The sequence below is a fragment of the Poecilia latipinna genome, unplaced genomic scaffold, assembly GCF_001443285.1.
Source record: "Poecilia latipinna isolate Pla-1442-1.1 unplaced genomic scaffold, P_latipinna-1.0 Scaffold90, whole genome shotgun sequence".
Classification (NCBI taxonomy): domain Eukaryota; kingdom Metazoa; phylum Chordata; class Actinopteri; order Cyprinodontiformes; family Poeciliidae; genus Poecilia; species Poecilia latipinna.
Window position 1 is genome coordinate 267823 of NW_015112706.1, and position 15381 is coordinate 283203.

A 15381-nucleotide genomic window follows, 5' to 3' on the forward strand; every position below is an offset into this window, starting at 1 on the left:
ATGTGAAGGTAAACACACCAGGACCGGATAAAAGAATGACTAATGTTTATATTGCGCAGTGTTCTGATTATAGAGCTGTGAAACGGCTGCACCTGCAAGCCGCCCTTTTTCCATGAGAACCACATGTTGAACGAGGGATAAAGCCTCTCCAGCCCTGCACCTGAAAGAAAACGACCACAGGCCTCTCTTTACTCTTCTGTTCCCTCCCTTGTACGCTGCTTGGTTGAGCTGGAGAGCTGTGGAGGAGGTTTGGCATGGCAGCCAAGAGCAATTTATTTTCCTGTCTGCCTGAGGCTCGGCCTTGATTGAAGATTCTTTGTGAGGAATGTTTGGAATCCTGATTTGGAAAAGCTAATCCTCGCTGAGTCTACCTCATTTCTATAAATACGCCACTGAGCGAATGTCAATGAGCTCGACCAAAATTACACAAATTTTCAGGCTCATGAAATTCACATTAACATTTCATTGGTGAAACTGAGGCCTGTGGAAAGTATTATTACAAGACTGGACAGGGCTGCACAGGGGGCCAGATGCTAGCGCTGGGGTCCGATGTTGACCGGCACCTTTCTGCTTTCTCCCTGACCAATCTTCATTCTTCCCATGTTCAACATGTTAAAGTGGCTCTCCAAACTCACCCCTGCTAAAATACTAGGTTTGGTGACAAAACCAATTGTAAGATCCTTAACCCATATACAATTATTAGAAGACCATGGTACCTTGACTACCTTGGCTATTTCGACTAATTTTTCTATGACGTTACATAAGAAAGTAGTGTCTTTGGGGTGCTGCCTTGAAATATGTCGGCAGATATGCCTTTAAAGGGGACCTATCATGCAAAGTTCACATTTTTAACATTTCTGTACTTTCATTTGGGTCTCAATTGCTTCTAAAAACAGCCCAAGCTCTTATAAAGCCACCCAGCCTTTACTTGACAAGTTAATACTTTTTAGTGTCTGGAAAATTAGTTGTTTCAAAAACCTCCCAATTGTTATGTCATACTTTATGGGCACTTCGCCGTTACCTAGCAACCCAAGCAATGCTCCAGCACATTTAGTCACTTGTTTTTACCGCTGTTTGTGCTGTACAATGGCTGCTGGAAAAGACAAGTGTTTTGTTATCAGCTTACCATCCAAAAACCACTTGCTGCATTTTTGTTGGTTGTGCAGGAGGCTCTACTTCTGCTTTTCAAATATGGATTGTTATATAACTGAGCATCTCTTTGCAACCATTTTCACAAGCAAGTATAAACACTAAGTTGGGAGGGAGGCTAGCAGCAGCTTATTTGGATTTTGTTTTTGCATCTTTTAGTATTATGTATTTAATCAGGATCAAAGGGATATGAATGTTTTTTAACAAAGTATGAAAGATTAAAAAGTGATGTTTTCCAGGGCCAAATGTATCAGATTATAGTTTCTGTAAAATGAAAGATGTCAAAGTGGTTGAAGAGATTTAAAGACTAAGGAAATAAATATTTTTCTTATAATACACTGAGGCAACTAGCAATCAGAGCATCACATGTGACATCTTTGATTTACCAGCATCCCCACCAGGTACAAACAACACTTGATTATTCTGGTTTCTATTACTCATCTCCTACTGTGGCTCTTTGCCTTCTTCTGTGATGAGGAAGATCACCTCCCACAGGCAAAATACCCGAAGCTCTCAAGATAATTCTCAAATATACACAGCGATGAGGACAATCCATGCAATTTATTAAAGGCGATACACCAGCTCTCTGCTCCTTGGTCTGCGTTAGTGTTATACTTGAGCTGCACAATCAAGCGTTGAGACAAATCCAGACATATGCTCTTAAAACCACAGTAAACAGCAACTTGGCCTCTACTACAACCTCCTGACGTCAAACAAGAAGGGAAAATGTCTAATAATTCAAGCCCTTATGCCTGGAGTTTGCATCAATCTCACACAGGAAACAATACTTTAAATCCCCCTCCGTATGCCATCACCAGAAACAACAGTGTGCTGTGTTCCTTTTAACTGCTGCCTGAGTCATGACACCCCTCCCCCTCAGATCCCCAGCAAAGAAGCAGCAGTGGGTCAGCAGAAGCAATAGCAGAGCCAAGGGCGAGGATCATTATAACATGGCTGTGGTAATTAGAGGGACCACTGAACCATTGGTTAAAAAGAAGCAACGTGTTTTATCTGCTGTAAAAAAAAGAAAGAAATGCTATGTTCACCCTGAGCCCTCAAGCTCTTTTTCTTTCCAAAACACCAAACTAGTCATGAAGGTGTAGGTGGTTACAGCAGCTCTTTATATGAGAACACTTTAGGATTAGCATTACCAACAATGACAACAGCAATTATAAAAACTTAATGGTCAACTCAAGTGAGTTCAGTTTCATAAAGCATAGGGTACAAAAGAGAATATGTGGTCAATTCGGTGTGAGAAATGTACCAGAATGCCCTGGATTAATACCAATTAGTGTATATATGGACTGTTTTGGCTTTAATAGGGTTTTGTTAAAATCCAAGAATGCTACAAAGTTGGGGGATGGCATAGAGCAAACCTTTGTGGGGGACACTGAAAGGCCTCTTTCATAAAGCTTAATTGGGAAATGTGTGGACTCAGTTAACGTCCCATAAAAATGAATAAAATGTGACCCTGTCTGTTCGCTCCCTTTCGGTTTGCAGACAGCTGCACAAATAAAAATAAGCTGTCCACATTTAAAAAGTTCATATTGAGAAACAGCTATAATTTCAGCTAAAGGGTAAAGTTTGGAAAGACTTGAATAGTGTCAAAGTAAACTACTTTGTGTTGTTTTCCTTACCGAGAAGAGCTTGGAAAAGCTGGCTGCCCAAGATGGCAGACACTTTGCCCACACTGGTCTTCAAGGCCTGCTCCTCTGGGCTGGTCAGGTTGGCCTGGTATTGTCTGAGGAGCCCCACAGCCCTCTCTGTGTCTGCATCACAAAACAGGTGCATTTCTTAACAGCACTTTTACAATGAAGTGTTCACAATTCATCACAATCACATCAAAGTGAGTATTTAGATTCAGTGCATTATTTATCACAGACTAATGCGTGGGATTATTTTACTGTTTACACGTACAAACACAAACACACGTTTTCTCAAATCTTGGTTTTGGTCAGAGGTTTTATAAGTAATAGTTTTAGTGATATTACACTGAGTTTCCGTGTGGATGAAAGGAAAAAGCACATCAAAATGTATTTGTTTTCCCAAATATCCAGCTGTGGATATTTACTGGGTCTCAGACTGGATAGAGAGTCCTAATGCTTGAATATGCTTATTTCCAGTGTTAGCTTTTCTCCATAGATGGTGTGTTTCAATTAAGTTCAGTTTTGAATCTGATCAAAGCCCTTTCTTCTACATGGCTTGTAGCAAACATAACTTATTTTTGCTTTCTTTCTTTGTCTTTCTTCCATAGGTGTTAGATTTGTAGAGTGTTCTACCAATAGGTCTCTTGTTAACAGATTCTCCTACCTAAGCTTTAGATCTATGCAGCTCCTCCAAAGACACCAGGAGCCTCTTAGATGACGCTCTGATTATCGGTCCATCTGAGGGCTTAGATGGACAGCCATGTGTCTGTAGTTGTGACGTTGGGCTGAAGTCTTTTACATTTCCTAATGATGGATTGAGATGCTCATAATTTGGGAAGCTGTTTTAAATTAAAAAAATATTCCAGTTTGTGCAGTCTGATCACAATACATGATTTAATATTTAAAAATTATGTAATCAGACAGACAAAAATAATAAACCATGTGCAAATTTTTGTATTTAAAAGACTACAGTTATATAAAAAAGTAATGCATTTGTATTTCTTCTTAATTTTTTTTTTTTATTGAAACATTATTTAATTTTTTTTAAATAGGCAGAAGAGACACTTTTCCATAAATTTTAGGTGTGTTTCTCCGTCTGGTGCATTTTTGATTGAAATGTTTGTTCTTCATTCACTAAGTTATACTTCATTATACTATTACCCAAATAGAAGCAAAAAGTACAGTGTGATAAATTTACCCCTCCAAGTTCTTTTTTCTCTCAAAACGTCACTCCAATAAATGCACCTGAGTAAATTTAACTAGTTTCTACACACTTTTGAGTAGATTTATCTAAAATTATAACTTGTTCTTTTTCAAAAGGTCATGTAACATTTGCAGTTCAAAAAGAGTTGAACTGAAGGTAAAAATTGTTCTTTGTTTATAAAGGTTGCAGACGTCTCACCTATTACATATATTATAAAATTTGTGGTTGTAATGGGAAAAAAGTGAAAATACTCAAGCTGAATTCTACAGTTACTAGTGTGCTATATTGTTTATTGTACTATAATGCGATAAACTTGCATTTAAGCTTTGGGAAAGAAACCCCGAAAGGGAAACATTTATATTTTTGTCACTGACAGAAATAAGTTGCATATATTACACGGAGGCAGCTCTGTGTGTTGTTGAACCCGGTGGGTGGTGAGGGCAGAGAGATGATGCACATCACGAAGGTAAATCTGCTTGCAATACCTGAGCCTGAACACTGATCGATAATTGAGAAAAAAAAAAAAAAAAAAAAAAAACTCCGTCAGAAATCATTCGCAGCCCGGAAGTGGAAGTCCCCGGGATTTTTTCACCTCTTTTTAACCCCTAAGGGCCAGAAAAAGTAATTCGGGTTTCTCCTGAGATTTCAGCTGAGATTAGAGAGGCAAAAACAAAAACGATCGCTTGGGTTCATCAATGCGAAGGCATCAACCTGAAAATGTAACTAAAACTTACAGGAAACACTAATTAGAGAGATGGAGAAGTACTTACCATATTTATGCACCATGGAGGGCGCGACTTGAAACGTCATTTATACAAAAGATGTTTTGGTTTTAAGATAAAATAACAAAATAAACAGCCTTTCTTATAAAAGTTGCATCTCCAGTTTAAAATCCCCTCGCGGCTCCCAGTTTGCCAAACTGACTTCACCAGTATGATCCACTACGTGAAGCAGAGATGTGACTGGGTGAGTCTGTTTACTTCATGTTAACTTTCCCAGAAGTTTTGGGCAAATCGGCCCCCGGTCCATGTCACGTCCCTCCTACCATTGGACACATGCCTCGCCACGATGCCGAAGTTCGCCTCTGATTTGTACAGGGCTATTTCACTCTGTTGTGTTTTTATTTGAAAGCGCAAAGTCTACAAAGAGCTCTAGTTAAAACTCTGAATCACTCATAGTGCTCTAACTTGGACAGTATAAATATACACAAGTAAATGTCCGTCACAATACAGTTACCGTGAATGTCAGTGATCTATTGTTATAACATTTTATTTTTATATATATATATATATATATATATATATATATATATATATATATATATATATATATATATATGAATTGCAGTTTTCAAATTTTTTTTTTTGAAAGCAGAGTTTATTACCTAAAGCCAGGCCTGAAAATCTGCAGATCCACAGACCACACTGGTGAAATGTAGTTCAAAAGATCTTGAAAGCCACATTTAAAAACAGAATCAGAAACAAAGTCATTGGCATTTGTCAGTATTGCATCAACAAGTCCAGGAAGTCATTGATGGGTTTCAGATGCAACCAATGGAGACAAAGACACATTAGCCAAAGCACATCTTTATGACCAAGACTTAAAATATCCAGTGGACTGACAAGACAAAAGTGGAACTTTTTAGAAGGTCTGTGTCCTGTTACACCCTCAATAAAACTAGCACAGCATTAAAAAAAGCAACATACACACAGTCAAACATGGTGGTGATGCTATCATGGTGTGGGAGTGTTTTGCCGTTTCCAGGTACTGTAATTGATAAAACTACGGGTTCTGTTCTCCAGCAGAACAGAATTAGTTCAGGTACTCAAGCCGACTTGGTGCAGCAGAACAAACATCTCAAGAACACCAGCAAGTCCAACTCTGAATAGCTAAATAAGAAGGTGTTAGAGTGGAATTGGTAAAGTTTGTACTTAAATCTGACTTAATTAGAACAAACACAGCAAGGTAAATGACATTACATATGCTTAGAGGTAGATGTTTCCACCATCCCTGGGTGTAAGGTCTACTTTTTTTCACCCTGTCAAAGCAAACCAAATTTATTCTATAGCTAGTATATATCCACACTGAAAACACATTCAAAGTACAATTTTATTGTATGTTATTGAAGTTTCACCAAATCAAATGTTTCGTGAGTGTAGAGGTGGTGAGGGTGTCAAATATGTATCGATGGCCATTTTAAAATAGAATAAAGTTTTTTTTACAAAGGCATGTCTTAATAAAATATAGTCCAGGTCTAACAAGTCAAGTATTTAGTTTTTAAAACAAGGTTGATCTTTTTCATAGTCTTTTAAATTTGTGAAATAGCCCTTTACAGTGAAGCCGAATCAGAAGCTAACTTCAGCGTCGCTGCCTCGCCATCATGGAAAAGATCCGCTGACTCAGCCGTACGTAAGAGTTTAAAAAATATATTAAACTCTCTAATTTACATTCTATACCATGTTTTACCCATCATCATCCGCGGTAATTAGCCTTAGGAAGGCTGAGCGGTTTTTATTTTTATCAACGTGAAGTCGTCTCGTTAACATCTTCTTGAAGTGCGCGCCATCTTGTGGCGACATAACGTAGTGCTGAAATAAATCACAGTTTAAAGGAGAACTCCACCGACTTTACGAACCTGGCTGGTTAGCTCCAGGAATGAAAACGTTAACTGGTAAAATGGCTCAAGTGATTCAACCGTAGGTGGGATCGTAGACTACAGGTTTAAAGTCTCAGATAAAATATGTCAGTAGTTTAAATAAGTTTGCTTACCAGTGCTGTTTAGCCGGCTCCTCATCCCTCTTGGAGGCTAGCGGATGGAGACTACAGTAGCCGCTACCATGGCAGCTACTAGCATAACACACCCAAATCTCCACACAACGGTTGGTAGCAGCGCTGCATTCTGGGTAATGTAGGCACGATGATTAAAATCTCGAATCTTTTGGTTGAATTTAACATTCTAATCATTCTCTCTATCCCATTTTTAATATTTATGTTGCTTTATGAAATATATATTAAATATAAATGCTTTTATTACAACTCTGAAAATATGTTCAGATAAATAGTTGCAATAAAATTAATCATGCAAAATATGAATACATTCGGATTATACTTTTAATAAGCACTATAGCTAGGTCTTCAATAAGATAAATAAAACTGGGTATTGTTTAAAATGGTCTAATTATTGGTGCGTTAAACAGCATGCAATGTGATTGCCAGCAGTCCAACTCACTGCTTTGTGTTTTATGTATTTTTTATTTTACTTATTTGTTTACTTATTTTTCTAACAAAATAGAAATATATTTTATTGCCCCACAGTGGGGAAATCCCAGTTTCACAGCAGCAAGTTCAGTGTGAGCATTTATATTTACACAAAGGTAAAACAACAGTAACAACAAAAACAATATTCAATAAGTAAGGACAACATTTACAACATCAGAAATTAATACTGTGCATGAAAAACATCATACTCTGTATACAAGGCTTTAAATGAATTAATTTTTGTTTTTATTTTAAATCTGTATTTAAAAAATATAAACATAATTTTAAAAAAGCTATTCCACCAAATTTATTGTAATTTTGTACAGTATTAATTCAGTACAAAACACACCTTTAAATGAAGATTATACAAATGTTATTTTTTCCCTTTAATATATGATGCTAAAAAATGTGAAAAAAAAGACATTAGAAAAAAAAACATGTTTATCTTGTTATTAAACAGTTAATAAAATCTTTAAAAAAGAATGTACATCACAGTGATCTAGATTCATTATTCTTTCTGAGTTCACTGTAAAAATTTAGAAAAGGTCACATTTCTGCAAACTGGTTGTATTTAAAGGTTGAAAACGAACACAGCCTATTACAACATCTTAACTTTATGTGAAATAAATGAATCCATTACTGGATTTTACACAAGACATGCCACATTGAAAAATGGAAAAACATTTGAAATATTTTATCGTCAGTTTTCTATGTCACAAAAATCTGGTAAATGTTGGATCCAAAAGTAATCCATATTGGAGAAATTTTGACAGTTCTGTAATTTTCATACTTTCTTTTTAACTCATAAAATGGATCAAATTTGGGGTGTTGTTTATTCCCTGAGAATAAAGTGTTGGGATTACACACAGAATACAACTCAAACAGCAGCACACACACAAAATAACAACAAACATTCTGGTTAATTTGGCTCAGGTTACAGATATGTTTCCATGGTGTAGTGTAGCTGTAGTTTAGCTTAAAATGATTCATACTCATGGCAGATTTATGTTTAAAGTTGTTTTAATTTTACCAATATGATTTTTTTGACTGGCATTAATAATAGTGTTTTAGAGTAACCCAGCCAGAGTCTCGTCTTGAATCTGATAGGAAATCTGACAACTTGGACTTGGAAAAATTTTTACTCTAAATCCACCGGGGTTATGAAACATTTCAGGCTTATTTGTAGCTTTCCTTAAATTGTACAAAAATATAGTGCAAAGAGAAAGCAGTTCAGATCTTAATACAATCAGAAGGTCAAAGGCACTGTATTTTATTTAGCAAAAAGATAAACCTTTAAACGTAAAAACTCTTGCAACCAAACACCATCCAGTGGCATATTAATGATATGTGAATAAAATCTTTTTTAAAAATCAGTAAAAAATTATTTCCTTTTTCACAGCTTAATACAAAAATGTGTGGGGATGACATTTTATTTCTTTCTTTAGACCTGATGAAGCGTTTAGCTGCTGTGGTGACCCAGAAATGGATCCAAGATGGCTTTAGGTCTTCTGATGCCTGTCAAGTTCAAACTAAAGGAGCAATTCAAGCCCATCAAAAGTGTTGATTCTTCCTGGTACAGATAAAATAATAATAAAAAAAGATATATCAATATCCGTTGTTGACAAGGAAAATTATTTAAAAGTTTCAGCCGCAAGAAAAATTAAAATTCTTAAGAACGCTGAAGGTGGGAATATTACCTGGGCTTAAAGATGCAGTAACTTTAACAAAAATGTGTTTCTTCCATATTTATATTTCCATAATTTGATTGATTGATTGATTGATTGATTGATTGATTGATTGATCGATTGATTTGTTAAAACTGCCTCCATTTTGTGACAGAATGTCATAAGACAGATAATCTATGAAAAAAGTCAAGCTCCTCCACTTCTGTCCACTAGTGCTATGTATTACTGTGGTCTGCAAAAAATAGCACCGCTCCCGGTCAAAAACAACCAATCAGAGCCAGGAAAAAGGTCTTAGTGTGTCAATCCACCTCATGTACGTGCTGCTAAGTGTACTGTAGCTTACTGTTACAGTAAAACCAATTATCTCCCGTCATTAGTGACCATGCTAACTAGCTTTAGCATTCGTAGCAGGCTATGTTGTGGTGAGGAGGCGGCGTTCAAAGGGAGGAGATGAGCATGAGACTGATTGACAGCGCTAAGAACCTCCTCCTGGCTCTGATTGGTTATTTCAGATTTAGTGGTGTGTTTCTTCAGTTAGTACTAGTTAGTACTAGGAGAAGAGCTCAAGTTTTTCTCAGATTATGTGTCTTATACTGTCACAATAAATATGTAGTAACATCTATTTGTTAATAACTGCAGCTTTAATCAAGTGACATTAATTTATTAAAATAAGAAAACAGACAGTAGATTAGTTGATATTTAAATGAAGTTAGGGTTGCATATGAAGGATGATGTGTAAATTTTATTTTAACTAATTTTACCTTCTCTGTGATGGGAACGTTTGGTTTTCCTGCCACACACAAAGAAAAAGATTAGTGCAAAATCATCCACATTTTTCAATAAAAAAAAAAAACTGTAGTTAGCTTACCGGTGATAGACAAAGACAGCAATCATTATCAAAATGGATGCAGCATCTACTGAAATCCATAATGTTCTATAAACAGAAGGTGCCTGAAACATACAATCCAGGATCACAGAGTTCAGAAAGAAGTGGTACAAAACGGAACCATGAAAGTGTTGGATGATCAGTTGATAATTAAACCGCTGGAGCAGGAGGAACAAACGAGCAGCCACTGTTACTGCATGTATGCACATCACTCACCATGGTCCAGTCAGGCTGCTCCATTTTGCTAAACACCTGGCAGTTGTTAGTAGTGACTGAACTGACTCCTGCACACCACAGCAGAGAGAACATCCAGCGCTCATTGACCACATACATGTTCACTTTAGTGCCGTTTTTTCGAAAGTTCCTGTCGGATATAAACTCAGCATGAGATACAAAAGAACATTCAGGACTGTGATATTGTAAACACATAAAGGCAGCAGATGGGTTATACCATAAACTAGGAGTAAATTCAAAGCAGGAACCATAAATGCTCATACTGTGTGTGTATTTAAGTAAATGTATGTTTGTAACTGTGTGTAAATGAATGACCCAGCTGCAAAATTAAAACCGTCTGCTTAACACTGTGTGAGCAGTTTTTGCACTGTGACAGTGCTTATTATCCTGCTGTTGCTATGGGGAGGAGTGTTTGGTCTGCAGCACAGTGTAGGTGGATGGTTCGTGTCACAGTAGCATCAGCATGAATACCAGCAGCACCCAAGCTTGTCTTCAACAATAACCTAAATCACCCCTCAGGTGCTGAATTTTGATAATATTGCATCGCTTATTGCAAATGGAATTTAAAAACGGAGTTAAATACTTAATCTGATATTTAGAATTGTTTGATGATGTAAAACCTTCCAACAAGGAATCTTGTTGAAAGTGAGCAAAATCCTGTTTTACAGCATTGCACATTTCCAATTGTCTTTAAAATACTTCAAATTGACACATCTATATAAGTTGGTCTTTTTGTGATTTAAAGATTTGTGTAAATGCATTAGAAAAATGCAAAGGAAACCACCAGGAAGTAACCCAAAATAGACATGGGCATGCATTTTATTCCAGCCTTTTGTGAAAATTACCTTTTTTTTTAGATTTTAACACACAAACCTAAGAAAACTATAGAATAAGAACCTACAAGATTAGCCCATAAATCAAAAATATTACACCATATTGTCCTTTTGTTGTTTATAGATCAACTCTCAAAGTATAAGTTGATTTAATTAGTTGACCTTTCTCAGGTCTAGCCTGCAGTCTGCTGCTTTACAAACATGCCTCTTGCACTGTGTCACCTGTGGTATAAATACAGCACTACGTTAATAACAGTCTTGATTGATGAAACTTAAGCTTCCACAACATGGCTGCCTGTGTTTTCGCAACTATCAATTGCCATAGTTGTCTGACTCATAAGTGAGGAAAGAGTAGCTCTTTCAGGGTGCCGCCGCTTTACTCTATCCTGACAGCAATCAGACGTTTGTCTGGCATCTCATTAGAAGGACTTATAAACTCTGCAGACAGTATGATGGAAATTTTTGCAGCTTTGAAGTCGTAGCTAATGCTTTAGCAATTTTATCATCATAAGCAACGTTAATACCATATAGTGGGTGCACGGTTTTTAACAACCAAATGTTGCAGTCAATCACCAGTCACTGTTTCCATCCTCAGTTTAACATGGATTATATCTCACTCAGTGAATTTTGGTTCATAGTATTTTATTTCTGGACTATTTAAACTACGGTTTGCCTTGACAACAGTTGTCTTAACACACCTAATCCAGAGTGGATTTGTAGAAGTGGACAGACTCACACTGCTGTCAGGGCAATGCGACTTTCATCATCTATTCCATAAAAAAGTTCCTTGCAAACTTTGCATGTATTTAAATCTAAACTACCAAAAGATTGATCGATATTTTTCAAAATGTTTTGTTTTTGAATCAGTCTTTTACAAACTTTTTTTTAACATCTGACAAAAGTTAAGGATCTACTGACATACTGAACTAACCTTCCTTGGCCAGAAGAGGGCAGTAGCTAGAGTCTCTGTCATGTTTAAGATCCAAATGAAGGCAAAATGAAGATGAAATGAATGTGTCAGACATTAAGACTTAATATTCCTCGTGATTCTTTAGAATAAAAGAAACCGTTTGTATATTCTAAAGATGAACATTAGCAAATTTTAAGATCGTGCTAAGGAGACCAGAAAATGCTTATTTCAGTTCCGTCTCTTCTCAGCTGGCTCTTGAAGTCAGCAGGTGGATTTCCTCAGCCATGAACAACACGCTGCAAATTCACAAAACATCTAAGCCAAGCAAGACATGGCATTAAGAAGAGTGAAGCTCTTTTAGATATAGTCCTCTCATAAGTAGCAATATTTAAAATTGGCCAAATGAGTACGTATGTGCCCAGAGTGTTTCTCAACAGGGGTGCAGAAGCACAATAAGTTAAACTAAATGTAAATGTTTTCTCAGTATCAGTTTATTTTCTCTTAATTAAAAGTTCCCAGGATCAGAAATCTAAAAGATTTAGTTTGGTCGTTGACGACTCATGCCACACAGGCATGACTTCTCACCAGGCATGCAAATGTAAACATGATCAATAATAAGTTTTGTTGTATAAATGTGAAAATCCAGTGTCACAAAGGAATGCAGCGGTTAATGTTTTTGCTGCATCGCAACACTTCCAAAAAGTCAGTGAACTGCTCCGATTCATGAACTCCTTTAAACATGTTGCAACACTGTTTTTCATTCCTTAGTAAATGTTTTATGACTGCTCATCCGTTTAACAACACCCGTTTAGGTTCGGGACGTTATTCGTCTGTATCCCCTTGAGCCAAGTTTCACATGTAAAGCACTGGCACCTTGTCCAGACATGCTTCTACTCACTACACTACTGTGCATGCCAACCCCAATAAAAACAGTATCTGCAGACAATCTAAGTGTTTTTTGTTTTTGTTGGTTTTCATCTTGTTCTTAGGTCTTACCTGATTTCATCTGCAGGCAGGTCACTGTATTTAACATTAAGGTGAGCTCTATTTTGTGCAGACATCTCTTTTGTATTGTTGTACACCTGGATGAAGTTTGAAGTCTTCATCACATATTCTCTGTTTTGTGGTGGAAGCCAGTAGATCTAGAGCAAGACAAGGCTTTAAAATCCTGCAAAATGAAATGTTTTCAAACTTGCAAGGACGTTTAAACTTACCAATTCGTGGTTGATTCCTGAATCCAAGATCTCTTTCACAGTGTCCTCAGTGTCATTAGTTTTACTACAGTTTTCGGGACGATACAAGTCAAATATAATGGAAATATTGTGCTGTTTGGCGAGGTCTAGAAGATCCTTCAGTTCAGGAATAGTCTGACTGTCAGCTGTCTCTCTCTGGCTTTTGGTGAGCAGGTGAACAGTTTGAAAAGGATCGTTCTGGAAAGACACAGATCATTTTAGTGTTTTTTACTCGTTTTAAAAATTCAAACTTGTAGCGAGGCTCATATCAGAGGCAGCACTCACCTCTATGAACCATTTCCCTGCATTTAGAGACTTAAGCGTGCTCATGTCCACCTCATTGCCATAAGAAATCTTTTGTGTCACATTTGTTGTTCTTTTGAGGAATTCGCCCTCATGGTCGTGCATCAGAAAGGGAATTCTGTCTTTGCTAAATGAACAATCATTATTCAGACTCCTGTAAATGCTTCATTTTTATCTGCCACATTTACAAACAATCCTCACAAAAGCATTGATGATAAATGTTAATAGAAATATTAAAGGGCAAAATGAATAAAAGCGGTAAACAATTTCACCCTACCTGAGCTGCACATCAGTCTCAAATACTTTTACGTTGCACTCTGTTGCACTCCTTTCAAAGGACATCATGGTGTTCTCTGGGGCCAGCTGAACACAGTCAGAACATGAGTGAGAAACTTTTTTGCACAAACTACCCTGAGGCTGTGAGAGTACACAAAACTGAGTGCACATTATATTAAATGGAGCTTATTGTTGATGGAGCAGCTGAGCACGGCTGCAGATGCAGGCCATATGGGCCCCCTCATATGACTTGCAACGGTGCAACACTTTCAAAAATAAGAAAAAAATGCCTTGTTGTTACCCAACACACCTCAATATTGATTCTTAAATAAATAACATGTTTCAATTAAATATTACTGCACTTCTTTCCATGCAGGTTGTTTATTTTTAAGTTTTTGTTTTGTTCAACAGGATGCTCACCATTGGTGCTCCTCTGTGGCCCCAGAGGTCTGGTTTAGTTAAATTTAATTCCTTTATGTCGATCAAACAGGGTGAGTGGATGAGCAGGGGACTCAGGTAGATGAATGCCGACAAAATAAGGAATGATGCTGCAATCAGGAACTTTGATTCTGGAAAGAAAACAAGACAACCAACTGTTTATGCTGAGTAGGTTTGTGTATTGTTTCAGACTATCATCTTTAGAGGTTTGAAGGACGAGCAGCAGGATGTCAGCGTTGATTTCATATTTGTAATATACTGTCTTCAACACTTTTCACTGAAGTCAATTATTGGCAAAAACAAACTATACATAATGTATGAGTGACGTCAAGAAGTCAATTCATTATTAGCTGCATTAATCATAAAGTAGGTTGACATATAAATGTTTCAATTTCGGCTTTTACTTTTATAAATAAAGACATTTCTGTTTGTTTTACACTTGACTGTCCCTCCCTCCCCTTCCCTGCCCTGCCTGCTCTGTTTTTGTCCTGTCTTGTTCTATATTTTTGGAGCTTTTCTTTGCACATCCTCCCAATCTACAAATTATGGATCTGGTCAACCGGTCTCTAAATGCAATTGATCAAATTTTCTCGACGGGATTCACCCTGGATTAATTCATAATAACAGAATTTCTGCTGTTTGGAGCTTGCGGATTCCTGGCTTATCAACAAATATGTGATGGACTTAGCCAAACTAGCGAACACTCAGACTGTTGGTGTGGACAGAGACGCAAGTTGGATATGAGTCTTGCTGAGACTTGCAGCCCAGCTGAGGACTCTAAAACTCACTAACGGGATGGAATTGATCTTGGAGAAGTTGCTAGTTTCGGTTCAGTGGAACGACCAAACTAATCTGGATAATTGGGAACTGAGATGTATCGGAGAGATTTTAGGGAAGATTGAAATTTATAATCTTCCCGACCTAAGACATTTTGTTTACGAATTGGCTTTCCCCATGTGGCCTTGGAAGGGCTGCATATCTCTAATCTCCTTGAAGATATGCAAACACAACTCTCCTTCCCACCTCACCCCCTCCTGTTATCCAGGCAGCTGTGGAGCTGAGCGCTCCCAAGGATGTTCCTCGATAACAACAACGTGGTTTCATGGCCCTGTGACATCACCGCCTTCACTCATGTCTTTGTTTGTCTGAATGTTGCCATGTGCCCTAATGTGTCCTTTCCTCTTTTTAATTTTGTTAGAAACTGTGGAGTACTCACTTTTAACCCAGAAAAGGAATTAGACCAGAGACTCTAGTTTATTAGTTTATTAGTCACTCTTTAGCTTATTTTTTAGAAACTGTAGAGTACTCACTATTTAGATCAATATTA

At 37.1% G+C, this 15381-nt stretch overlaps 2 protein-coding genes and 1 long non-coding RNA gene across 7 annotated transcripts in view; 1 reads left to right on the top strand and 2 right to left on the bottom strand.

Annotated features, from left to right (window-relative positions):
* dlg3 (discs, large homolog 3 (Drosophila)) overlaps positions 1-6870 on the bottom strand; it is a 114759-nt gene extending 107889 nt beyond the window's left edge. For 2 of the 3 annotated variants that reach the window (XM_015023677.1, XM_015023663.1), the window contains exons 1-2: positions 4770-4957; positions 2787-2918 (exon numbers count right to left, since the gene is read on the bottom strand). In XM_015023677.1, the coding sequence (XP_014879163.1) occupies positions 2787-2918; positions 4770-4809 (172 nt within the window). In that variant the 5' untranslated portion in view covers positions 4810-4957. Of the gene's footprint in view, positions 1-2786; positions 2919-4769; positions 4958-6768 lie in introns of those variants that run through there. The other variant, XM_015023669.1, reaches the window with a different exon arrangement.
* A 243-nt stretch (positions 6871-7113) lies between these two features.
* LOC106940962 (uncharacterized) overlaps positions 7114-15381 on the top strand; it is an 11542-nt gene continuing 3274 nt past the window's right edge. The window contains exons 1-2 of the long non-coding RNA XR_001423230.1: positions 7114-7875; positions 8031-8034. This is a non-coding gene — a long non-coding RNA (uncharacterized LOC106940962). The remainder of the gene's footprint in view (positions 7876-8030; positions 8035-15381) is intronic.
* The window catches only part of gdpd2 (glycerophosphodiester phosphodiesterase domain containing 2), a 20802-nt gene continuing 13314 nt past the window's right edge, over positions 7894-15381 (bottom strand). The window contains exons 8-16 of one of the 3 annotated variants that reach the window (XM_015023750.1): positions 14037-14185; positions 13618-13703; positions 13323-13467; positions 13020-13235; positions 12802-12947; positions 10045-10192; positions 9811-9893; positions 9704-9732; positions 7894-8772 (exon numbers count right to left, since the gene is read on the bottom strand). In XM_015023750.1, coding sequence (XP_014879236.1) covers positions 8717-8772; positions 9704-9732; positions 9811-9893; positions 10045-10192; positions 12802-12947; positions 13020-13235; positions 13323-13467; positions 13618-13703; positions 14037-14185 — 1058 coding nt within the window. In that variant the 3' untranslated portion in view covers positions 7894-8716. Of the gene's footprint in view, positions 8828-9703; positions 9733-9810; positions 9894-10044; positions 10193-12801; positions 12948-13019; positions 13236-13322; positions 13468-13617; positions 13704-14036; positions 14186-15381 lie in introns of all 3 variants that reach the window. The other 2 variants (XM_015023743.1, XM_015023758.1) reach the window with 2 other exon arrangements.